The sequence below is a fragment of the Carica papaya genome, chromosome 5 (genome assembly GCF_054855325.1).
Source record: "Carica papaya isolate Zhongbai chromosome 5, ASM5485532v1, whole genome shotgun sequence".
Classification (NCBI taxonomy): domain Eukaryota; kingdom Viridiplantae; phylum Streptophyta; class Magnoliopsida; order Brassicales; family Caricaceae; genus Carica; species Carica papaya.
This window is the reverse complement of record NC_142313.1, coordinates 41,891,709-41,917,492: the sequence shown is the minus strand read 5'-3', so window position 1 is coordinate 41,917,492 and position 25,784 is coordinate 41,891,709. Positions and strand designations below refer to the sequence as shown.

The following is a 25,784-nucleotide window of genomic DNA, read 5'->3' as shown; positions in this document are numbered from 1 at the left end:
CCTTGGACATGATAAAAAATATACTTATAACGTGCGACGACAGTCTAAAAACTCACTAAGGTAAGTTAAAGAACATCTATAGAATCTGTTTGAGAATGCTACAGTCATGCATCCTATTTAGTCTTGTATTTAAAATTTATAGTTAATTTAATAATTTTTATATATTTTAATCATATGAGATTATACATTACTAATATATATATATAAAGTAGAATAATATTTTTTATATTTTATCTACTTTTTTTTTTTTTTTTTCTCTCTCTCCCAATATCTTTGATCTTGCTTATCATATATCTATCTTCGAGTTTTCATCTATTCTCTTGGACATGGTCATCTTTCTTACTATCTTTGAAACAACTCTAAACCTCAATTATTTAGAATTTTATTTCAACGAGAAACAAAATTTGAAAAAAAAATCATAAACTTCATTAAAGATATATTTCGTAAAAATTTAAACAATAATAATCGATAAATGTAAAGAACAATACGCGATGAATTATAATTATTTTTACTTAAATGCTTGTATCGTTAACAATATTAATTATCGCTCACAATTTTCATTAAAAAAATTGTTCAATTGCATAAAATTAAAAAAAAAAATTATAATTTAATTAAAAATAATTTTTTAAAATATTTGATCGAATAATATTAAAAATTAATTAAATTTTTTGACTATAAAAAAGATTTATTTAATATAAATATAAAATTTACTAACTATATCTAAAACTTTTCAAGTTGGTATGAGAAAAAAAATAAAATAATTTGAGCCCTAAATAAGTAATTACAAATTGTAAGTTTTTATATTTTTAGTTCATTTCTTATCTTTTTAAGTTTATTAGGGTTCTTATTTTAATTTGGAAACCCCATTGAAGTTGGCTTGCATTAAAAAGTGTGGTTTCGAGTGAGCATTTTTAATTTGACCATAAAAAAATAGGTTTTGCAGGTGAACTTCTGCCCTTCGTCCCCGCGACAAACCTAGAAAGGAGAAGGAAAGGAAAACCGAAGTCCATAGAAGATGAGGCCGATTTTGATGAAAGGCCATGAAAGGCCATTAACGTTCTTGAAGTACAACAGAGACGGCGATCTGCTCTTCTCCTGCGCCAAGGATCATACCCCCACCGTATGGTTTGCCGACGATGGCGAACGCTTGGGCACCTACCGCGGCCACAACGGTGCCGTTTGGTGCTGTGATATCTCAAGTAATTCCCTTCCTTTACCCTCTTTCTCTACCTTACTGCCGAATGTAATTTCAGGTTATGTTTGCATCGGATTTTTGTTTTCTTTTCACTGTAAAACGGAAATAGAGAGGAATTTTTTTCTGAGTTTTTTTTCTTTTTTTTTTTTTATGTTTTTTCCCTTGGTTTTGCTTCTATGGAGGTAAATAGTGTCCTCGAACTCAATTGATTGGAGATTTTGTTGTCTGCTTTGGGTATTGTGTTGCTTGGGGTATCGTCTTTTTGTTCGGTTTTAATGCCGAAATGCAAACTTTACTTTCAGGAGATTCGACGCGGCTAATCACTGGTAGTGCAGATCAGACCGCAAAGTTATGGAATGTGCAAACAGGGGCTCAGTTATACTCGTTTAATTTTGATTCTCCGGCAAGGGCTGTGGACTTTGCTGTTGGAGATAAGCTTGCTGTGATTACTACTGATCCATTTATGGAGTTAACTTCTGCTATTCATGTGAAGCGTATTGCAAAAGACCCCAGTGAACGTAAGTTTCTCTGCGTATTCTCTTTTATGTCAATATGGTAAAACATGAAAATGATTAGAAAAAGAAAAAGAAAAGAAAAGAAGAGAGATATTTTTGGACTTTCTAATTGCACAAGATATCTTGTTTTATGAAATAAATTTGGTTTGACATGGCAGCAATTCTGAAACAAGGTTTGGCATGTATATTATCCCTATGCTCTATCACTACCACAAAGGATTTGAATGTTGACAACGGAAATTTTTTTTATGGATCCTCCTTGCTTGTTCTCATTTATGTTTTAATTTTCTTCTTTTCTTTTGGTGGATGGGTTTGCTTTCCTTTGCAATTTATCTCTCCAAGAAATGCACATTTTATCTTATTGTGTGGAAGCAATTTGGTTTGACATGTATCTTTTTGTTATAGTTCGCGAGGTTTTTATCATTACCATAAGGATTTTGTTTTGATTTAGTCCTCTTTGCTCATGTTCTTTTCTATACCTTTTTGTTATTTTCTGCTGCTGGATGGCTTACCTTATCTCTTACTTTGTAATTTATTTATCTATTTCTGCAAATGTATATTCCCCTAAGAGAAGAAAAATAAAAATGTTTACATTAGGATATCTTTACTTGAGGTAGATTACAATTTGCATCATTGTGGTATGTGGAAGGAGGATCTCTTCGATGTAAAATTTTGCAAACATGTCATTGTGCAGAGACTGGTGAATCCATTCTGGTTCTCAAGGGGCCACAGGGAAGGATAAACAGAGCTGTATGGGGACCTTTGAACCGGTCTATCATAAGTGCTGGCGAGGATGCCATAATTCGCATATGGGATTCCGAGGTAATTTAATTTGCAAATCACCTTGAACCATAGAGAATGTAGTTATTTTGGGTTCTTGACAAAGTGTAAGATACTGAAGATTTGAACTTCTGTTCTGAATTAGCAGATTTTCATATCTTCCCTTATTGAATTTTGCTTTTCATGCTACATGATCTTTTTGTCTGCTTCTTAATTTTTTCTCAAATTCCTGCTTCTTTGTGAATTTGCAGACTGGCAAACTGCTTAGGGAGTCAGATAAGGAAACCGGTCATAAAAAGACCATTACAGCACTTTCAAAATCTGCAGATGGTTCACACTTTCTTACTGGATCTCTGGATAAATCTGCCAGGGTGCTCTTAACTGCTCCTTTCAATGCTTTCCTTTCTTCTTCCTGTCCTGACAAAATCTTCTCTATCATGACTGATATCATCGATTTTGTCCCCTTATATTCTTTTGTTTCTGCAATTGTTTTTAGCTTTGGGATATCAGAACATTGACTCTTATAAAGACTTACACAACAGAACGCCCAGTTAATGCTGTAGCATTGTCTCCTCTTCTTGACCATGTAAGTCTGAATAGACATAAAAGCTTTATTTTGTTCTTTAGGTCTTTCAAACAATACTATGATTTTATTATGTGTGGAGAATTATTTATAGATATTTATAGGGATACCTATTACACTTATATAGGCAACTAACTCATAAATGAAGATCCTACATGGGAGACGTACTATCAGGCAAAATATCCTCTTATACTCTTAACATAATGTTTCTTCATGTGGATTTCCCAAAGAATGAGTTTTACTTTTAGATTATTGAATGAAAATTTGAGACAGAAGTTTTATGCATTTTCTTGTGGGCTTCTTCCTCTAATTTCTTGTGGTTTTCAGGTGGTGCTTGGAGGTGGCCAGGATGCATCAGCTGTTACAACAACTGATCATCGTGCTGGGAAGTTCGAAGCAAAATTCTTTGACAAGGTTAATTTCATGCTCACCTATCTTCATATGATGTGAAGATGTGTACATACGTTTGTGGTTTTCCCAATCTTTTCAGTTTGGTGATGTTCCACTTTTATGTTTAGATTCTTCAAGAAGAAATTGGTGGCGTGAAAGGGCACTTTGGACCTATAAATGCTTTGGCTTTCAATCCTGACGGGAAAAGGTATAGTCTTCTCTACTTAGCAAATTACACTAATCGAGTATCTTGTAGTGTTGGCTCCTTACCTTTAAAGTTTAAAGAGACTTTGTTGAACCATATTCTTTCTCCACTTCCTGGTTATTGTTATACATTTGCTTGAATGGTATCTGCTTATGGAAAGTATGTATCTTTTATGACAAAGTACTTCAAAGTATTACATGGTTTCTTTGTGAAGGGGCAGCTCCTTGAGTATAGGTAAACAAAGTATTTCTTTGAGTTATAAAAGGTCAATCAGAGATGAAGACTGATAGTTTTCTTTGAGCTGATCACTGTAGCCATGTCTGAGTTCGGACTTAGTTTCAACCATCAGGCTCAATTTGTTTTGTATGCATATTTTCCTGATTTATTCTATATCTATTTGTTGCTTAAATTTCAACCACGTTGGAGTATCATTTTTGGTTACTCTGGAATCCTACCATTTCTTCCTACATCTATTCAAGAACAAATATCAAATTTGTAGCTTGCTTGGAAATCCTTGTTATATCAAGTTTTTCAGTCTTTTTTCACCAACTCTTTATCCATAATCCAACTTTTATTTTTCGATAATGTAAATAATAAATGAAAATCCTAGTTTTATCTGATATGTCTCAAGCTTAGTTCCTAAATTCCGATTCCCATTACTACTGTATGGAATAGGTTGTCTTTGTGACCTATCAACTAGTTTATTTTAGCAAAGTATGACCTATACGCAACTATTTCACTTGTAAGGGGTTTTAGACCATTTTCTTGTTGACTTCTTTGTTTTAGGCACTTGTCTGTTATACTCGGTTATCTAGTTTTTCCTAAAAAAATGTTGTCTTGCATTAGCATTAAATTTCAGACTCACCATTTTGTTTTGCAAACTTGTAGTTTCTCAAGTGGTGGTGAAGACGGTTACGTGAGATTGCATCACTTTGATCCAGACTACTTCCATATCAAGATTTAATTATAGAGCTTATTGATTGATTGAAGAATATAGCTCGGGAAGAGAACCGATAAAAGAATTACTTGAAGCCGCCCTTGGGAAGGGAGTTTCCTTTTCTTGTGTTCATTTTTTTCCTCCTCAAGTATAGTAATATGATAAATTTTGATTGTTGTTTAGGTGATGACAGAGTAGAGTTTTGTAGTGGAGAGTGTTGCATGCACATGGTCAGCCTTTTCATTTCTCCTGTTATAAGAAATGTGGGTGGACGGAATTTTGGGTTACAAAGGAAATTCCGTCTGTTTCGATTGATTTCTCTTAGAAAGGTTTTTTCGATTTTTCAAAAATTTCAAACTAAATGCAACGAATACCAAATATTTATCTCTTATATTTTGGCACGATTGAGTTCTCGGTAAGATGCATTAGGCATCTAAAGATGAGATTTAGCTTACCAGATTCTAACGAGCTCTGTGTCATATCCAAGTTTAGTTCTCATCTCTACATATATTCTTGAGATGAAATTTAAAATATATTTAGAACAGCTTAATTCTTCAATTCTAGGGTTTTCAATTTTTTTTTTCTTTTTAAATATATGAATAAATTATTTTAATTCTTAAGTATCATGAGATATTTTTGAATGCAAGAGGAATTTTTCAGAAAATTTATTTTTCCTGGAAAACAATTAAAATTAATCTTAATTACATAATTAAATAAAAATTGATAAAATTTAAAAAGAATGCTATTTTTTTTCTACAATTTTTAATTTTGCGTTATATTGTTTCAAAAAAATTATGTATTAAAAAAAAAGGTTTATAATTTATTTATATTAGAATTTAATTAGGTTTAAGCCAAAATTCCTTTAATAAAAACTCTATTTAAGTCAAAAAATTACCATTGAAAGATTTATTAACTTTGTAATTAAAAATTTGACAATAGAACTATTTAATTATAAACTCTACTACATTAAAATTGCTATAATTAAAAATAAAATTAATATATCATAATTTCATTAAAAATTTTAAATTAGAAACTTCACTGAAATTTCTTATTAAGTATTATATATTCTATTAATTCTCTGACTAAATTTTATATTTATAGTATAAATAAAAATGACAATGTATTAACTGAAAATCCTAATAAAGATAAATATATATATATATATATATTAACTATACAATTAAAAAGTCTATTCAAATTAAAATTACTTAATTAAAACTTATTATATGGTCTGACTAATTGAAGAAAGAATACAATTTACTTTAACTATTATATTAACTATTTAATTAAAAAATTTAATTAAAATGATAATTTTTAAAAGTAAAAATTATCTTAACTATTTAATTAATTTTTTTTTACCCTAATTAAAAACAATATAATGAAATACTATTATAAATACTTATATAATTATATTCATATAAGTAAAAGTCTAGTTTCCTCTCTACTTTTCTAGATAATGTATCCAAAATTTAATATTCTTTCTGTTGGGGGATTATTTTTAACTTTATATTTTTGTTATTCCATAAGGAGATATATATATATATATATACACACACACACACACACACACACACATATATGTAGAATCAATCTGTTCTTAACATAATCAGATCAATGTTTATTTTCTAAAGAAACTTTAAATAAAGATTTATGTGTATGATCAAAATATTCCCTCTTATATACACCACTACATCACGCAGAGATTTGTGTTAAATGTATAATTGAAAAGGAAAAAAGATAAATCAAGAAACTAATATAGATTATCAAAACTATAATATCATGATAATCATCTTCAAACAACATGATCAACTATACTACGTAGTTGATTTATAATTGAGCAGCCAGCAGCAATATAAATTAAGAAAATCAATCGAATATACATTACCATATACTAATACTAAGCATACATATATATATATATATATATATATATATATAGAGAGAGAGAGAGAGAGAGAGAGAGAGAGAGAGAGAGAAAGAGAGAGAGAGTATAAAGAAGGTGGTTTAAAAATATCAATATTGATTGTGTATTATGAGAAAATTAAGGTTCAAAGAGCTTATTCCCACATTTGCATTTCCATGAGAGGAGATAATAAGGATCATCATAAGCACGATCATCACCTTCTTCCCGGCGAGATGTTGTCCCGAAAACCCTAGTTTGGTGAGGAGAAATAACCAGCGTAGCCAAGCATGGATTACACTTCATGCATTTGTTCACACACCTAGGAGGCCTTGAACCCAAAACCATCTTCTCAGTTTCCTCCATACCCATTTCATTTTTACCTAAGATCTTTCTGTTTGACCACTCATCTGCCAAAACCCAGAACTTTAAAAAGAATAAAAGAGAGTAGAAAAAGAAAAGGAGGAAAGAGAAATTTACCTGGTAAAAAGAATGGGAGAGAAAAAATGAAAGCAAGAGTGAGTAGTGCAACTTTTAAACTCTGATTCATTGTTTGAACAGTTGGGATTTAGAATTGGAGAGGAAAAGAAACAGTAGGAGGGGGGGGGGGGGGGGGGGGATGAAAGATTGATTAAGATGGAAGAAAAGGATTGGGTGATAGATATTAAAGGAAAGGAAAGAGATGGAGAAAGGTGATAATCAAACAGTGGATTCAGTCAGTGATGCCTGTAGAAGAGGAGACAGGTCTCTGGTGTGAAAGGGTTGTTGGCCAATTAAAAGACTTTAACTCTGCATGAAAACCAGATTAACATCTTCTTCCTAATTTCTTCTTCCTTTTTTTTTTGGGAAAATGGTGAACTTGACTTTTAGCCTTTTAAGCCATGAAATGACCATTGATTCCCTCACTATTGACTTCATTATATATATATATTAATATCTTTACTTACAATTAACTAAAACATGAATCCTAATTTTTTTTAAAGTAGTTATTCATATATAAAGTTTCTCTTAAAAATTAAATGTTATTTTTGATTTCATATAAAAATTCCATAAGAGTTTCACACATAACATACAATAAGAATTAGAATAGAACTATCACATATATATATATATAAAATATTGATTTATAAATCTTAATTATATGTTTAATTTAATTAATAAATTTGTAGCTAATCGAACATCAAATGTATATTTTATTTTATATACTCAAATAAAAATCATCTGAAAAGTGAAATAAGCATTAAATTTCATTTCTTGTGTATTTATTGAGGTACAGAACAAAAAGTCACTAGAGTTAGAATTGATGCTTTTTGTGAGTAAAAATATTATTAGCTAGTTAACAAAAATAATTTTTATTAATTATTAAAAAATTACAAGTTCGAACTTCATCGAAAACATAAATTTTATATTATTTTATAAATATATCAAAAAAAAAAATACTAAATACTTAATTTCTTGCATGTTAAAACTCGCATTTTGTCTACTATTAGTAGTAAAATTAGTGTCGGAATTACTATGGAAGGCCGTTCGATTCGAGAACTTTTGTGTGCTAAAACTCTTTCTTCTTGTGGTGATATTTATGGGTTCGATTTAAAATTTGTGACTGATTATAATTTACATTTCAATATTTTGGCCAAATTTAGGTCTTCCAATCGCCATAATCACCTTCTTCTTCTTTTAAGTTAGAGCTTTGTTTCGGCCATGAGACACACTGGATATGTTTTATACAACTGAGCTATTAGAAGAGAAATTAGATCGATAAATATGGTTCTCTGAAAAAGCTAAGACCCGGTCAACAACCAATCCTGTCTTCACCACCATTATATATATATATATATTTGTACTAATTACCGCTTTCTGAAAAGTGAATGAAGCCATCTATATTTAGTACCAGATTCACTCCCCACAAAAAAGAAGAGTAAACAACATCAGAGATACAGTTATCCATCATGTGGATCCAACCTGAATTATCAAAAAAGGATGTTTAAAGAAAAAGTTGATGGGAGTGATTAATGAAGAACCAGACAACGTTTGTCCTGTAAATGGCTGTGATCTCACATCAATGGATCTAATTATAGTCTTATCTGATCGTATTCCTACTCTCCCTCCCTTTGTCTACTTGTCATGACATTACCACTTTCTTCCTTAACTGTTCAAATCATGATCGTGGCGTCATTCTCTGACACTTATTATTACTGCTTCTGTTCTTTTCACTTCATTTGTTTAGAAAAGTTTCAATTTTGACCCCCACAGAAGAAAACCCTCTTGAGAAAACTTATTCATTATTATCATATATATTGATTACTGATTTTGATATAAAATACAAACACACTCGACACAGAAGCATGGATGTAAAAGGAGATTACTGGTTATATCAGTGAATCAGTGAACCATAACCTCCTTTACATGCTTTTTGGGTTTCTCAGTTCTTGGGACCATAACAGTGAGCACACCATCTTTCAACTCAGCTTTGATCTCATCAGCTTTGGCATCATCAGGCAATGAAAGTTTTGTATCATAATAACCATAGCTAGTGCTTGACCAATGTTCCTCGTTTGACCCTTCTTCCTCCTTGTGCTCCCCTTTTATGCTCAACACACCATCATCAATGGTGATCTTCACATCTTCTTTGGTAAGTCCAGGCATGTCGTACCGCAGAATGTAACGGTCGTCTTGCTCTTTTATGCGTCCCATAAGCTGAGAAGGTGACAAGTTCATGTTCTCAAATAGCCTGTTTATGTTCTCGGTGGCTTGCAGCAATGCATTTCCTAGTCCTGATGGGAAGAATTCTGTTCCCACAGATTGTTACACAGAAAGATTATAAATATATGCAGGAAAATAATATAAGGGGAAGATGATGGGAAGAAGTTTACCATAAAGGGCAGGAACAAAGTCAGAGTCATTTCTCCTCCAAAGTCCTCTCCTGTTTCTCCTCCGGGGAGACATACTAGAAGATTTCCTCTCTGTAACAGCCGTGTTTTTGTCATCTTCTTTGTCATGGTGATCAGCAGCAGTCACCATGGATCTTCTCAGAACCTTATCGACCCCTTGCACCCCACTCAGACCCCTTTCTCCATTTTGACCCAAAAGAAAAGAAAAAGGAGGAGGAGAAACCCTTTTTTGCAGCAAGTTTCTCAGAACTAGACGAGCCAAAGCCATAGTTGCTAAAGCTTGTTAATTTCTCGATCAATTGGCTTTACAGTGTTGATAAGCAGGGAAAGAGATGTGGGTTTGGTTTGCTGGATGATGTTGAAAGAAAGACGAAAGGATTTAAAGAAGGTTGTGGAGAAAAGTGAAGAAATCTCTAAGAGGTTCTGGATGGTTTGGCGAGTGAATATGAAAAGATGCTTCTTGCTTCTTCTGAAGCATACTAGGCAATTCTTGTGTTACTTCTATTCCTTTTTTTTTTAAAAAAAAAAAAAATTACTTTCTTAGTTTTAAATAAATCAAATTATGATGTAAATAAATGGAAAATTGCTTCTATTTCTATTTCCTTCCTAACCTAGTGTTTATCTTAGAGAAGAAAAGAAGAATAAAAACTTTTATCTGTAAATTAATTTTCCTTCAAAATTTTTTTAGTAAAAATTATATAATTCAATCATAATTAACTAATCACTACATATCGATCACAGCATAATTTTTTAACTATAATACGAAAGAACACAAAATCCGACTCAAATCTTCTAATCCTTATAAAGAGAAAAATACTAAGACAAAGCAGTAAAATTTATCACCTTTTTTCATCCTTATGTAGATTAAAGATACTGAGTTTGGATGGTTAAAACAAATTTTTAGGTATATGGATGTTGTTAGATTCATCCTTTCTGACTGAGATTGGAAAGTAAAGAAATTTGCAAAAGTTTGCTGCATGCCTCTAAAAATGGAGGCAGTCAATAGTGTTTTCATTAATGTAAAATGGCCTGACATGTGGGAAAAAAGAAAAGGGTAAGGGTCAGAGCATATGACAAGACTGTTACACATGTTATACACAGAATTCCAGCTCAACCCACAAAAATATTACAACAATAGAAATCAGCTTTGTTTCATATCTAACCAGTGTTCAAATGCTTGTTCCTCAGTCATACAAACCCTCCTGCTCCCAAACGTCCACAAGAAAATCTACCATTTCCTGGTAATTTAATTTAAAAACAAGATCAGTCAACCACATCATTGTTATAACAACAGCTTATAAGGAATCTGAAAACTTACAGGAAGAGGAATAGGTTCCGGAAATGGCTTGTTGCTCCCAAGTAAAGTTTCGTAAGTTGCGTTCCAACTGCAAAGCCAGAATGATTTAGCCATGCAGGGGCAATGAGTGCTGACAAAAGATAGAAAAAGGAGGAATTCATGAACGATCAACATTTGTTTACATGACCGCAACCAACATATTTCAGCAATACTTTTCCGACTTATCCAGACACAAATAGATCTCAGTTACTAATACTCGGACATAAACCAATTTGGCACTTGATTATCTTCTCATAACTTTTGACATTACAATGACACTGGAAGGGACTTCTAAACACTTGCATTATGATATCTCTCACTGGAATTATGCTGCTACAGACCTAAAAACAAAAGCAAATGTACCCCTTCTGGTTTAACAATCTTTTTAAGGTGTCATCTCAAAAATAAATAAATAAACTCAACCTACTCGCCTTTTAACAAGATTTGCAGCTGGAAATCCTTCCTCTCAGTAATTTGGGGCGGTGAGATTGTTGGTAAGGATTATTGTTCGGGTATGAGAATTTTTCCTTTTGTTTTTTCCCGATGAACTCAAATCAGATAAAACAGATACCAACAGACACCAACATGCACCGTGTCATAGTGATGACCAAAATAAGTCATAACAAACAGAGATTGTCAGACAAGAGCATTCAAAGGAATTAAGTTGAGAAAATTTGCACAACAAATTTTAGAACTCAGAAATGTTGCCAGGACAGCTTACTTTAATTTTGGTTCTCGAACCTGTTGTGTACCGTTCTCGGATCTTTTATTCCCAATCCAGTGCTGCCTGGTTTGATTCCAGAGAAGAAGACCTGCAACCAAGTACCCATGTAAGTCACTGCAAAGCAAATTTTTTCTACCTAAAACAACCAAGTACATATATAAACAGAGAAAGGAAGCCCTACTAGACAGAGAGTTAAAAATGACAACTTCAATCTAAAAACTGTATTTCAATCAAGAATAAAAACATGACCATACAATAAAAGATATTAAACATTCAATCAACAGGAGAACTTGCCGTGATTTACAAACTCCAATGGACTATTTGCACTTCCAGCAGCACCTGGATCAAGAGTTTGGTTGCATGTACTGATGGATGAAATGCTTCCTTGTGATTGAACTGCACTGTTGTCCATATCAAGTGTGCTGGTGGTCCAGAAATCTTCTGATATGCTAGGTTTCCTTGTTGTCCGACCTGGAACACTCAATTCTTTTTGTGCATCATCCACTGAGGTAATCAGTTTGGGCTTATTGTAGCATCCCAGACAACAACTGCTCTGTTACAAATGGTCATGTAGTTGATAAATAGTAGCCAGGATGACTCAAAAAACCTGTAACTCTTTTTTGTTTTAGAAAAGCAACTTTTTTACTCAATTAATATGTGAAACTGTTATAGTTTGGTATAATGACAAAGCATGCTTAAACAACGGGGTTTATGATAATTGTTTCGATGTGGGATTCAGAGAGAAGGCCAAAAAGAAGAAAACAACATCAAACTAACTGCATGATTAGGAATATCAACCAAAAGCAGAAGATCTTGATATTTTGATTAACTCACAGATGGAGATCCTCTTTGAAGCCAAATTTTCTGTTCTTGTTCTCGAAAAAAAAAAACAAAGTTCTGAAAGACTTGCAAACAAGAGATAATCATTAACTGAAATTTTTCCCAGATCTCCACTGGCTCATAAGCTCTTCCTTCAGTCTATTCCCGCATGAAAATATCTAGAATTTCACCATTGAATTTTATCTACACAGATATTTACGGCTCTCTGAGCATTCATGCATCAAATGTTTCATTTAGTTCACCATATAGAAGTACATGATATCCTACTGCTCTTTGGCTCCCTAGCTTTGTAATCCAATTACAATCAACAAAATATATATATAAGAAAGTTGAAGAAGCATCCAAAACATGGAACTCAGAGTTAAGTAGTCGGGAGTAGAACAGGACCTAACCATATTACTGCATGTGAAAGAAGCCTCATACCTTCGCTAGCTACTACTGATTTCTCTTTTCTTCTCCCCCCATCTTTTTCCAGTTAGGCAACCAGTAAAAAGATCATTTTCATGGAGATTGTCATTCTTGGTTCTATGCATTTAAGATGCATTTATTCATATGGTATTTAAACAAATTGCATCCATGAGGCCAAAATCCATGGCCATCACAGAAGCTAATCATTATGAAGCTCTAAGTCATATAACAGGAATTACTATTTTACCAAGAAAGGAATTAGATACTACAAAATTTTGCTTTTTCTAAATGGAAAAAAATGAACTATCATTAGAAATAGAGGGGAAAAGAATATTGCAATGCAGGATCAAAGAAAGAAAAAAGAGAAAAAGAAATCCATATAAAACAGCCAAACATCTCTTTGCAAAATATCTAGGACTCCCCTATTAAGTAATATATGAAAGAGAGGATAAAAGAATGCATCAAGGGAGGATATGACACTCTCACAAAAAGACAAAAACAAAAAAATATATATATACAAAAGAATATGTGGAGAACAGCTTTATTATTTCTTCATAAAATAGCTAGACTACCCTAAAATTTCCATGCACCACAGCCTAATGAGAAGCCAAGAAAGCCATTCAGCTTAATGAGACTCCAAGAAAGCCATTCTATCCCAAAGCATCAGGCAGTTACCAGTCTTTAAACACCATAGCATTTTTGTCCAACCACATCCAGAAGCCAGCAAAAATAGCCCACTATCTCCAAGCATTCTAACATCCTTGCTCTTCTCATAGCCACAGAGGGAACACAAGATGAAACATTCAAGAGATGGAGAGGGAAACCCAACTCTTACCCAAGGAATCAAAAAGCTACGCTCAAAGAATCCAAACCACATCACAATATAGAACAAATGATTATGGGACTCAAGACTTAAAAAAACACATGAAAACACATACAAAGATAGCACATTATGGTTCTGGGTGCCTAAAACAAATTATTGGTGTTAAGTCAGTAGAAAAAAAAAACTGTCCAGATGAACAGCTTGACCTTAATTTATGTTAGGAAGACCATATTCTGATGAGTGGAATTGCAGATGAGAATGTAAGAAGAGAAAAAGATTTGTTAATGTGAATGCCAAAAGAATCTGACACCCACATTCTACAGTCTAATATTAAGTGTGACAGTTGCCCTAGTAAAACCTTATCATTTGGTACTAAGATATTTACGACCACCCATAAAATATGATCTTAAAGTTGCAAATTTTGTCCAATATGAAGATGGCGTTAAACATAAATCAAATTCTTTTACTCCAATTTCACATTTAAGACATAAACCTCAATTATAATCAATTGCTAATAGAGCATGAACCATCGACAGCCATAAAACTAAACCATTTGGGGCTAATTACAATTTTGATCCTACAACTCTGGCTGTATAAGTTCAAGGATCTGAATATAACCCCAAAAAAAAGGTACGAATTTGTGTAAGGGCAACAGTTTTGGAACTGAAATAATTGTTACTCGTACAATTTATATTAAAGAAAAGTGTCTACTGGACTCATGAGAATCTTAAATAGTCAAAACTGGCAAGAGAACTTATAAATTGAATGAAAAAGCCGTGTAATTACAAGCCTGTTACTTTGAAATATTAAGAATTTCAACAATCAAGTCCAACAGAATTTTAGTTTTTTTTTTAAAGAGTTCTGGAGCATTGCAATTCCACCGTGCAGAGTTATCTAATAGGAATTAACAGACCAAGGGCAAAACAAGCATGTAAGAGATTGACAATGACATGAATCATTAAGCACCCATAATCTCTATCAACAATGGCAGAAGATGATAATACAAGATAATCCGATTCCCATAATGTTAAACTGATGTAGTTCAATTAAGATTAATTTGCCTACCTTAGGATTTGGAATAAATTTAGGGACTTTCAGATATCATGACTAACAGTTAGGATAAGAAACAGAAAAGTAATTAGGAGTTACATGTAGGATCTCTAAGTGTCACACTTAAGGTGGTTTTTTAAACATCACACAAACAAAAGATTGAGAAAACTCTCAAATAAATACTCTTGGGTCATCTCAAAAGTGAAATTATGAAGTTATTTATAATAATTAAATATGAAACCTAAACTACTGATAACCATGTAATTCTAATAGAAAAATTAAATTGTAAAATATTTAAACTATCAATAATATCCTAAAGCTATTAAGGACCTAACTTATACATATTACAATAAATTGTAGGTTAGCTAAAAGTATAATTTCTAATTTATTTAGAATTTTAACTTAACTCTATAATGCATCATTCTCCATAGTTGGAGAAAAACACAACCACGACCTTTGAAGTTTTGAATGATGAAAAACCTGATTTTGGAAGATTTCAAAAAAAAAAATCATCATCTTGGCAACTAAACATGCTTGTTAAAAACAAGATAATGGAAACACATAATTTGTTAGGTGTCTGAAATCCTATTAGTAGGATAAAATCAAAAGATTGGCAAGTCTGTATGTCCTTGAATTGAACATTATTAGACCTGATTGTTGACTGACGCTACTCCTTGTATTGAATTCCTATATTTTAGTTGAAAGATCTTGTGTAATTTTAGATCTTTCTTTTCATAAGCTAGTGATAGTGATTCTTCTTCTTGCTCCTCTCCTTGTTCATCCTTCACCTTCATGATAAGTCATAAAGTTGAAAGGTAGTTGTACAACTTGAAGAATTTGAGAAGTATGGCAAGCTAGTCCTGTATGCATATTTCAAAGTTCTTCCAGAGCGCAAAATCATGATTGTTTATATTATCATTCCAATGATTCAGAAGGAACCGATCAAAATAAGTTGGCTTTTGGTGAAGTGCTTTCATGGCTAGCATTAGTGTAACTCTATGCTGGTCTCCAGTTAACAAAGAGCATCGAGCTTCCGGCAAAAGACTTTTCCAGCAATGGCGGTTGCAAATTAGAGGTTGGTGTGAGGAATCATGGCAATAATGGTAGCTGATGTAGCAGTTGCACAGATTTCTGGTGGCACGTGTGACAATTCCTAGTTGCTTTAGAGGCTGAAGATCTGAGGGGCCTGCTGCCAGAATCTTAAGGTCAATGGTCGTGGCAGTGACTATCATCTCCCAATGGTTGTTGGTTATCTAGCTAGCCAATAATAAGAGATTTTGGTTCTATAATTTTGACTTTTTTTTTCCTAGATAGCTTAGAATTTGATTGAATACTCATATCGGACTTTGAGCTCCAATACCAATTGAAGTAGTACAAATAAGTGATAAATTGTCTACTAAAGAATTTATAGTAAATTTAGGGATTCTTAAACATCATGCTTAGGAATCAGAAAATAACTAGAATCACGCACAGAGTCCCTTAAGCATCATACCGAAAGTGGTTTCTTACGGATCCTACAAAAGAAATGATTGCATTACACAACCAAGGTATTGAGAAAACCATAACAATTATTGACTCATATGGAGAAGTAATTTGTTGTAACTAATTATCTCAAAAGCTTAAGTTGATAGGGAATGATCTGGCCTTTATTTTTGATATAACAACTAGTATTGAATTAAGGCTAGCATGTCAATTAATTAGAAACACCACTATATGCAATGTAAAAGGAATCCTATTTCTTTCCTTCTCATCAATTTTCTAGACAATCAAATAATTAGTCCACCCAAAAGAAAATCCAACATCCACCAAGCTTACATCAGAGAAACCACAATGAAGATGCAAGATCAAACAGCAGAGGAATCAAAACATTTGGGATAGGAAGAAGTTCTATAGGTGGTTACCATAACCTAAAGAAATAACCACTTATTCTCCACTTCTTCAACTTCTACAAGTTGCATGTCAACCACGCACAAAGCCCCATGATGTGCCAAACTTATTCAATTAACAAAGCTTGGGTGAATGGAAGAAAAACATTTCACTAATTATAAAATATATAATTATAATTATAAAATTATAACAATGATAAAAATAAAAAATTTATATAGATATATATAATAGATTTTTTAAAGAAAAAATTTGAGATGCACTGACTGCCCACTTTCTACTTTTTCAACTTTTACAACTTCCCCTACCACATCAAAGCCCCGTGATGATGTGCAAGATTTGCTCAGCTCAAGAAAGATGAAGTGGGTAAAAGAGAAAAAAATGCAACATGGTATGCAATGAGTGAGGCAAGCAGTGTTGAAGTATAAAAAGGAAAACTTTTGTAGCAAGAGGGAGTTTCAACCATCCAAACAAACATGAATTATTCATCTCGAAAATTTTCCAAGGTAAAGGAATTACAAATCTCAAACTCACAAGTAGATGAATAAGTTGGAGTTAACAAACAACTGCACAAATGGGATTCATTGATCAAGTCAAAATTCAAGAACTGACATGGCAAGCATCAATATCATCATCATCGGAGACCATTCCAATGCTAAAAAGAAGTACAGATATGGGAGGATTCACAAACTAATCTGGCATAAGTACAACATAAGGCTGGACATACACTCGAACTCACGGATAAATTTGTGAAATTTTTCTAAGCCAGAATTTATAATCTTTTTGAGCAGGGGCAGATGCCTTAAAGTGAAAGATTATTGAACTTTTGGTATCTAAAATATAAAAATAATATAATTATTATTTGAAATTTAATTAAAATGAGTATAATATGACCACCATCATGAAAATTTCAGTGAATTTTTAACAATTAAGTTACTTAACAAATTAATAAAACTAATGGGCGGTACCCGTGATCACTAAAAACAACCACTCACTCTCCAAGAATAGCCACACTCCACTTCTACAACTTCCATCTCTTTGTAGACATAAGTATTTTAATCTCCTAACAAGTCTCTGCTCTATTGTTGATTCTAGTAGCTTAATTTGTAATTTCTTCAGTTTCTAGATTCCATATCCCTCCTTATCATGCTTTGGGATTTATTTTTCAACTTGTATGCTTTTTAAGAATGTTAGGAAAAGTAATTCCATGTTTGTTTTCTTTTTAACTGTAAAATTCTTTCAATTACATCGTTCCAGTACATGCCAATTCAGAGAGAGAGAGAGAGAGAGAGAGAGAGAGAGAGAGAGAACCGCCAATAGAACATCAATAGCCCATTGATATATAATGCAAAGATAAGGAACTTGGTAGTAAAGTAAAAAATAATATCAACAAATCCACAATTCAAAATCACCAAGTCTTTTCTTCCGTTTGTCCAGGAATCTAATGAAGTGCCCCGTTTATTCAAAATCCACCGACAAATAAACCAAAATGGATTCCAGTTTACAAACATCAAACAACCCAAAAAAAAGATAAAAAAACGTTAAAATCCACCAAAGAAATCCACCATAGTACTCTAAATCCATGAGAATAAGTAGATAAACTTACCCCATTCATGCAAAGCTAGTAGTACTCCAAAACTTTCAACAGATCTGCAACCACTATTCTAAAGGCAAGTCAATGTTTAAACGAATCCAAGTCCAGTAAGCGGAAGAAAAGAGATCAGTAAGCTTCTAATACTTCAGATGGAGAAAAAGGAAGAATCACCCAGGAGAGAAAAATTAATTTCTTTTTTCGAAAAAATTGATGAATACCTGTTACACAAAAGGGTTTCTAAATATTAATATTTTTCTTCGTGATACGAGTTTGTTCTTGTTGTTTAGCGTGGGAGAGTGAAAAGAGGCTGCAACCCTCTGAAATAAATGAAGTTCATGAGGGTTGGCCTTTTGTTGAGTTGTGTCTTTCTTCTTCCCCGGTAATTATTGGGAAATGGAAGAAAAGTAGAAGGTAAGAGAGTTACAGAAATGGGGGATTTCTTTTGCAGTTGGTAGTCTGTACTTTACGGCTGCCAACTCAGCTAAAACTGATACCATGGCCGTCTCTTCCGCTTTCATCCAAACCTAATCTATCCAGACTGTAATTAAGGTTAATTAGATAAATACGACTATAATTTTTTGTTTAGAGGATAATATGAGAGTTGATTTTTGGTCATGTTAATACAAAATCATATTTTAATAGTTCAATCCTATTATAATAGTTCAAGGTTGTGAAGGTTTTTATATTATTTTCATTATACTTATTTTTATCGCGAAATAGTTATTAGTTTTATAAATGTGAGTTGAACGGGTTAAATAATATCTTTGTTATATTTTTAAATTCTTAATAAGTAATATTCAAACACAATTAATACATTTTTTATTTAGAATTATTTATAGTTGTCAAGATTTTAAGATTTCTTTTAAAAGATTACTGAGTTATAAAATCACAATAGTAATATTGTTTGAAAAATAAACAACCACATCGGTTCGTCGTTCTACCACCACCAACATTTCTCTATCATTGAATCATGAGATGGATGATTACAACTCACCATAATTAGAGAGGTTAATATAGAGTTTGGTCCTTGATTTAATGAGTAAATTGAGGAAAGCGAATTTTTTGATAAACTAGTCAAAAAGATCTGTAAAGAGAGTTAGATTAGGAGAGTGTCATCTAATGAGGCATGCGTATATATGATAAGCTAAAATCTAAACCATTAAGTTCTAGGGTTTAGTAGTTACAAAGTATTATAGTAAAATTCTTAGAGTTGACTAATTATTTTCGTGCTTACTTGAGATTGTTAGTACTTGTGCATGTTAAAAGTACTATTAAAATAGCTGTTTAATAAAAGTGTTTCTAGTAAATAAATTATTATATATTTGATAAAAATAGTTATGAAAAATATTGTCACTTTGAGAAACATAAATTTTTATATTTAGTATAAATAATTGTAAATATTAAAATGACTATAAATGATATAAAATATAATAAGTAAAGTTGGAACTACTATCTTTGATGAGAATAGTCATATATATTGAAATAAAAAAAATACTAATTCTTTTATTGTGGATGTTTTGAGTAACCATCATTAAAATAGATATAAATCACTAATATTTTCTTAATGACAAATATCAATCCATAACCAAAGCCATAAATTTCTTTAAATTAAAACCGAAATCAAATTTTGATAGTGGCAACTAACAATTTCTATTAACGATTTTTCAATGAACAAAGAATAATATTGGTTTTCTAGAAAATAATGTGAGTGCTATTTTATTTTATTTTTCCTAAAAAAATAATTTTAACTCTATTTTTCAAAGAAAAATAACCAAACCTAATTTTGACAATGCCATTTTCTTTGGGTGATGATGGCATAGAAAGTAAGGGCAATAATGGTGCATGTGGCTTTCAATAAAGGTTAATAATGGCAAAAGATGATGCGACTATAAGCAAAGGGAGAGCAATGCATTTATGAGCAGAGGGAGATTAATGTAGCGATGAGTGAGGACTTGTAATACGACAGTAAACAAAGGGAGATCAATGCGACAATGAGTGAGAATTGTACAAATTTATATCAACCTTGAAATAACAGTCTATTAACTTCACGAAATATAGTTGAATGTCGTTTGAGATGTGCTCTTCATCTTAGAATTGTATGGTATCAAAAATTTACATACCATATCCCAAAACTTATCCTATTATGTTTTTAGCACAAGGTATAACAAATTTATTCTTTCATGCCATTTATTCTAACCAGATTGTATAAAGGTATGCATTAAAGCAATAAATAATTTATGGTTATCCTACTATGTTGTCAACACAAGGTATAATGAAGTTGTGTTCGTTTCATGCCTTTTCTCTAATCAAATTGTATAAAGGACACATTAAAGTATAAATAACTAATTTATTTTCTACTTTTAACGCCTCAAGTTCAAACACTACTAACCCAATAACCTTTTAAACTCAAACTATTAGTCTCCAAAAATTTAAACTTAAATTAGTGTATAATTTAAGTCTCTTTATATATATATATATATATATATCAACAATGTTATATTATTTTGATACGTGTAACCACCGGGAACTTGAAAAAAAATAAATTATAAATTGAATGCGAAAGCGAAATAATAGCATTAGAGTTTACATTCATTATACAATAATTCATAATACCCAATAGGGATACAGAAATGATCATTCTAAAAGAATAACGAAAAAGCAAAGAAATAATGGAAAGCAAACAATTGAACATCCTATTCGCAACCCTCTTATGGATCTGGATCTGGATCTTGGTTCTCTTGATCTGAAATGGTTAATCAAAGAGTGAGCTACACTAGCCCAGCAAGAATATCACGCTACTCACTGATACAGAAATTAAGGTTGGTAAAAAAATTATAAAAATAACTAATATAGCTCTTAATTTAAGTAAATTTATTTATCATAAATAAAATCATTTATTGTACACTTACCGTAGCGAAAATTTCAAAACTGATCTATAGAGGCAATAATACAAATAATATCATAATCTCATATTCAATTAACTAGAATAACAACTTTTTTTTTTATCTGCCTACTGGTATCCATGGGGGTCCATAACGATGTTCCCACTACGCGTGAACCCTTATTTAACATTTTCAAGTAACCAGCCGTCCTCATACCCTGTCTGGTATGAGCGTCAAAAATACTATCTCTCAATACCCCGTCTGGTATGAAGGTAAAACAGGTTGTCCTTATATCCCGTCTGGTATGAGCATTAAAATAAAAATACTCGATACCCCGTCCGGTATGAGATAATGTTCACGATAGAATTTCTTATGCACCCGGTCCGTCCACCATCTCTCAGGATATCCAGTAAGGCTACCATTCATTCAATCACTTAATCAAACAATTTTTCGTTTACATTTAATTTTTAGTTACACAATTTATAACTGTAAATCACGCAAAACAAGCAATACATGCATCAAGAAAGCACAACAAATCATCTTACCAACTCCAGTGTATTTATTATATATTTGAAACTGTAAAATCAATCAAACAGGATAAACAGTGAACAATAACCGATTCGGACTTCATTAGTAATCGAATTAATTTTTGAAGTTTTTTTGAATTAAGTAAAATATCGTATTATTTATAATTAGACTTTAATTCCATAACAGGAAGTAAGGTGATAGATTCTTATCCGAATCAGTGTCCAAACACTAAACTTTTAGTCGTGCCTACTGACGGTCCATGGGTTCCCTAAATTTTCATTCAAAGATTAAAACACGCTCCAAGTACCTAAAAATACCCAAAAAACTCAAAATCAGTGTTAGAAACTATTTCCAACCAATTTCAGGATTTCGGCACAGCGCCGCCGCTGTGCTCTAGTGACAGCACCGCCACCCATCATCAGTGATTTTTCTCGGGTTGGCCTTCGACCAGTTTCGGTCGATTTTGTACTCATTCCTACAAGAAAATAAGTTAAGGGGCCTTGGTTGGACGAAAAAAAGTCAAAAAACAGAAGCTTATCGGCGGTAAAATTTTTTGGTACGGCGGCTCCGCCAGCTTACCTTCGTGGTTAGGCATTTTTCTTCAGTCAACTTGTGGAAAACAAAATGGTGAACACAATAGTAGAAAAATTGTACGAAACAGGAATTGTGAAAAGGCTCATCGGAGGCGGTTTTCGATTTATCCCGTAGTTACGCCGTTGGGTTTTACCCGCAGTTTTCAGCTTATTCGCCAGTCTTTTTGCTCTGAATTAGCCATGAAAGTGTTCAAAATCAAATTTCGAGTGACTGGGAGAATTTTTTACTTTTTTGGCAGTCGAATGTGGCTCCGGCCCGACAAATGGCGGTGGGCAGCAGTCGGCTCCCTTCCCGGCGGCTAGTTCTTCTTCTCCGGAAGGGGAGGCTGGCGGCTACGGTTAGAGTTTGGTATAAAGTGATGTATTTATATCCGTTCCCTTTTAATATGGACCGTCCGATCGCGTATAAATAGGAAGTGAATCTGGACCGTATGATCGCGTTTAAAGAGAGAACAAATTTGGATCGTTCATTGCGTTTAATCGCGACCGTCCGATTGCACCTGAGGAGGGAACAAATTCGGACCGTCCACACGTGCAGGAACAAATTCGGACCGTCCGATCACGGGCACACGGATTGCCAGCGTGGCACCGCGTCAGCATGCCTTGCTACGCGACGCGCTCTGATTCGTCGGGGTTGCTGACTGAACGGTCCTACGTGACATATTTTTTTAAAATTATATTTTGACCTCCAGTTTCCGATTTTTCTTTCAAAAATATCCACAAAATCCAAATTTTCATTCATTTTTTCTAAAATTATTTTCAATTTCATCATCCACCTATTTTTTTTTTAATTTTATATTAAATAAAGATTCATAAATTTAAAAATTATATTTTATACATTAATTTTAAATATTTAAAAATTAATTTCGGGTATTACAACTCTCCCATCTTAAAAGAAATTTGGTCTCTCAAATTTATATCTCTCTCACTCAATCAAACAGTTAGGGATAATGAGCTTTGAAGTCTGATTCTAGCTCCAATGTGGCCTCTCCCTGTGTGTGATTATGTCATAGGACGTTAACGAAGAGAATTTTTCGGTTGCAGAGTACTCTGCTCTTTTGGTCCACAATACCAACCGGTACCTCCTTGTAGGATATATCCCTCTGGAGTGAAAGAGGCTCGTGGGCTAAGACATGAGAGGGGTCCGAGTTTTACTTGCGTAGCATGGACACATGAAACACATTATGGACCCTAAAAAGTTCTGGAAGTAGTGCCAGTCTGTAGGCGGTGGTACCAATTCTGTATAAGATTTCAAATGGCCAAATAAACTAGAGATTTAGTTTTTCTCTCTTGTCAAACATACTGATTCTCTTGAACGGAATGACCTTAAAAAACACTCAATCACCTTTCTCGAATTCTAAATCCCTTCTCTGGGTATCCGCATAACTCTTCTATCTATTCTAAGCTGTCTGGATGTTCTTCCCAGTCATAACTATTTTAGTTGTAGTCTCCTCCACAAGATCTGGACGAAACAATCTTCTATCACCCACCTATTCCCAGTAGATCAGCGATATGCATGGGCGGCCATACAACGCCTCGTACAGAGTCATGCCGATACGTACTTGGTAGTTGTTATTGTATGCAAACTCTATTAGGGATAAATGATCATCCCAATGGCCCCCGAAGTCAAGAACACAAGTTCAGAATATATCCTATAGTGTGCGAATCGTTCTTTCTGATTGTCCATCAGTATGATGGTGGAATGCAGTACTCTAAGGGACAGTTTCGTTCTCATGACTTGTTGAAAGCTAGACCAAAATCGAGAAGTGAACCTGTAATTTCTGTCGGATATTACTGTCACTAGCACTACATGTAACCTAACTATCTCTCGGATATACATTCTTCTTACCTTGTCAAAGGGGTCGGTCATCCTGATGGTCAAGAAGTGAGAAGACTTGGTGAGCCAGTCAACAATTACCCAAATGACATCATGTTCTAAGCGTGTCCTAAGCAATCTTGTCACTAAATTCATTGTGATATGTTCCCACTTTCATTATGGAATTGGTAATGGTTGAAGTAGTCTGTCTGGGCATTGATGTTTTTCCTTGACTTGCTGACATACCAAGCACTTGAAAACAAAGTCGGTCACATCTATTTTCATTCTGTTCTACCAAAATCAAAGTCGCATACTCTGATACATCTTAGTGCTTCCAGAATGCATGATAAACTTTGAGCTATGAGCCTCTGTCATGATGTCCCTTTTCAACTCACTGTCACATGGAACACACATCATATCTTGAAATCTAAGCAACCCATCGGCAGAGACTCAAAATTCTGAATTAACTCCTTGTTCTGCATCTTTCTTGAGGCCTGCTAGGGTGGAATCGGCGAATTGAGCTTCTTTTATTCTCTGGATCAACTCAGGTTGAACAATCAGGTGGGCCAAACATGTGACTCTCTTCAGGTCCTGAAGTTGTACCTGTTGTGTGGCCTATATTTTCCTACATTCTGAAACCATTAGATGAGCTAATATACTTGCATTTTTTCTACTAAGTGTCGGCTACCACGTTGCCCTTACACATGTGATATAAGATGTTGCAATCGTATTCTTTGATGAGTTCTATCCATCTTCTCTAATGCATGTTGAAATCTTTTTGAGTGAATATGTGTTTCAAGCTCTTATGGTCGATATAGACCTGAAAGGTCTCCCTATACAAGTAATTACGCCAAGTCTTCAAGAGGTGGATAATCGCGACAAGTTCCAAGTCATGGGTGGAGTAGTTTTTCTCATGATTCTTCAACTGTCTGGACCCATAGGTTATGACTTTTCTATACTGTATCAGAACACAACCCAGCCCCAGGTAGGAGGCATCATTATAAACTGTATATCCACGTGTCCCGCTCGGCAATGCCAACACAGGTGCGGTAGTCAACTGCTTCTTTAGTTTTAAAAAACTCCTTTAATAGTTCTCGTTCCACTCGAACTTGACGTTCTTCTTTGTGAGCCGAGTCAAAGGAGCAGCTAGACTAGAAAATTCTTCCACAAACCTGCAATAATAACCTGTCATTCCTAAAAAGTAAGGAATCTCCTTGACTGAGGCTAATTTTTCTTAGCCAAGCACTGCATCAACCTTTTCGAGGTTTACTGATAGCTCATCCTTTGATATGATGTGCCCTAGGAAGGTTGTCTGCTCGAGGCAGAACCCACACTTGTTCAGCTTTGCATACAACTTCTTTTCTCTAAGAACCTACAAAACCTGAGTTAGATGGTGAGCGTGCTCCTCTCTGCTTTTTGAATAGATCAGGATATCATTGATGAATACAATGACGAACTGATCCAAGAATTATATGAAAACCCTGTTCATCAAATTAATGAAGATGGCTGGTGTATTAGTTAGTCCACATGACATGATCAAGAATTCATAGTGTCAATACTTGGTTCAAAAATCTATTTTGGGAATGTCTTCTGTCTTGATCTTTACTTGATGGTAACTTCAACGCAAGTCTATTTTAGAGAAGACTTTGCCACCCTGCAACTGATTAAAAATTTTATCGATCCTGGCGATGAGGTACTCGTTCTTAATTGTGATCATGTTCAATTCTCTGTAGTCAATACATAACCTTAACGTCCTATCCTCCTTTTGTAAATGTGACTCCAGCACCCTAATAAGACACATTATGTCAGATGAATCTACTATCCTATAATTTATTGATCTGTTTCCTCAGCTCCTCCATCTCAGCACGATTCATGTGGTAGTCAACCACTTCTTTAGTTCTAAAAAACTC

The 25,784-nt window shown here is 33.4% G+C and overlaps 3 protein-coding genes across 14 annotated transcripts; 1 reads left to right on the top strand and 2 right to left on the bottom strand.

Moving 5' to 3' along the window:
* The first annotated feature begins 858 nt into the window (after positions 1-858).
* LOC110821189 (eukaryotic translation initiation factor 3 subunit I-like) lies at positions 859-4,996 on the top strand. The gene is made up of 8 exons (XM_022050925.2): positions 859-1,199; positions 1,498-1,713; positions 2,405-2,532; positions 2,742-2,861; positions 2,987-3,076; positions 3,401-3,487; positions 3,592-3,671; positions 4,557-4,996. Exons 1-8 carry the CDS (start codon positions 1,016-1,018, stop codon positions 4,630-4,632), a joined length of 981 nt encoding a protein of 326 aa, XP_021906617.1. The 5' UTR covers positions 859-1,015; the 3' UTR covers positions 4,633-4,996.
* A 3,774-nt stretch (positions 4,997-8,770) lies between these two features.
* LOC110821010 (HSP20-like chaperones superfamily protein) lies at positions 8,771-10,217 on the bottom strand. The gene is made up of 2 exons (XM_022050671.2): positions 9,379-10,217; positions 8,771-9,294 (listed from the first exon to the last, which is right to left on the bottom strand). The coding sequence occupies exons 1-2, from the start codon at positions 9,662-9,664 to the stop codon at positions 8,888-8,890; spliced, it is 693 nt and encodes a 230-aa protein (XP_021906363.1). The 5' UTR covers positions 9,665-10,217; the 3' UTR covers positions 8,771-8,887.
* A 148-nt stretch (positions 10,218-10,365) lies between these two features.
* Positions 10,366-18,580, bottom strand: LOC110821011 (uncharacterized). 12 transcript variants are annotated; one of them, XR_015819480.1, is made up of 6 exons: positions 18,068-18,579; positions 11,751-12,009; positions 11,454-11,544; positions 11,164-11,280; positions 10,715-10,781; positions 10,366-10,634 (listed from the first exon to the last, which is right to left on the bottom strand). XR_015819480.1 is itself a non-coding variant. In XM_022050678.2 (6 exons), the coding sequence occupies exons 2-6, from the start codon at positions 18,070-18,072 to the stop codon at positions 10,581-10,583; spliced, it is 513 nt and encodes a 170-aa protein (XP_021906370.1). In that variant the 5' UTR covers positions 18,073-18,125; positions 18,274-18,579; the 3' UTR covers positions 10,366-10,580. The 12 variants fall into 12 exon arrangements, 11 of the variants coding, with proteins under 11 accessions (XP_021906370.1, XP_021906371.1, XP_021906369.1 ...); XM_022050678.2 differs by lacking the exon at positions 11,164-11,280 and having other exon boundaries at positions 10,715-10,823; positions 11,751-12,004; positions 18,068-18,125; positions 18,274-18,579; XM_022050679.2 differs by lacking the exon at positions 11,164-11,280 and having other exon boundaries at positions 10,715-10,823; positions 11,751-12,004; positions 18,068-18,111; positions 18,274-18,579.
* Positions 18,581-25,784: the final 7,204 nt, after the last annotated feature.

What these genes read in the sequence shown, in the direction of transcription:
- LOC110821189 (XM_022050925.2), top strand. Translation starts at nt 1,016, where the DNA reads ATGAGGCCGATTTTGATGAAAGGCCATGAAAGGCCATTAACGTTCTTG. An exon ending in TGCAAAAGACCCCAGTGAAC is followed by an intron (nt 1,714 to 2,404) that starts GTAAGTTTCTCT and finishes GTCATTGTGCAG; the next exon opens with AGACTGGTGAATCCATTCTG. An exon ending in AAGCAAAATTCTTTGACAAG is followed by an intron (nt 3,488 to 3,591) that starts GTTAATTTCATG and finishes TTTTATGTTTAG; the next exon opens with ATTCTTCAAGAAGAAATTGG.
- LOC110821010 (XM_022050671.2), bottom strand. Translation starts at nt 9,664, where the DNA reads ATGGCTTTGGCTCGTCTAGTTCTGAGAAACTTGCTGCAAAAAAGGGTT. An exon ending in CTTTGTTCCTGCCCTTTATG is followed by an intron (nt 9,295 to 9,378) that starts GTAAACTTCTTC and finishes CTGTGGGAACAG; the next exon opens with AATTCTTCCCATCAGGACTA.
- LOC110821011 (XM_022050675.2), bottom strand. An exon ending in ATTGGAGTTTGTAAATCACG is followed by an intron (nt 11,545 to 11,750) that starts GCAAGTTCTCCT and finishes ACTTGGTTGCAG; the next exon opens with GTCTTCTTCTCTGGAATCAA. An exon ending in GTTCGAGAACCAAAATTAAA is followed by an intron (nt 10,824 to 11,453) that starts GTAAGCTGTCCT and finishes ATCTTTTGTCAG; the next exon opens with CACTCATTGCCCCTGCATGG.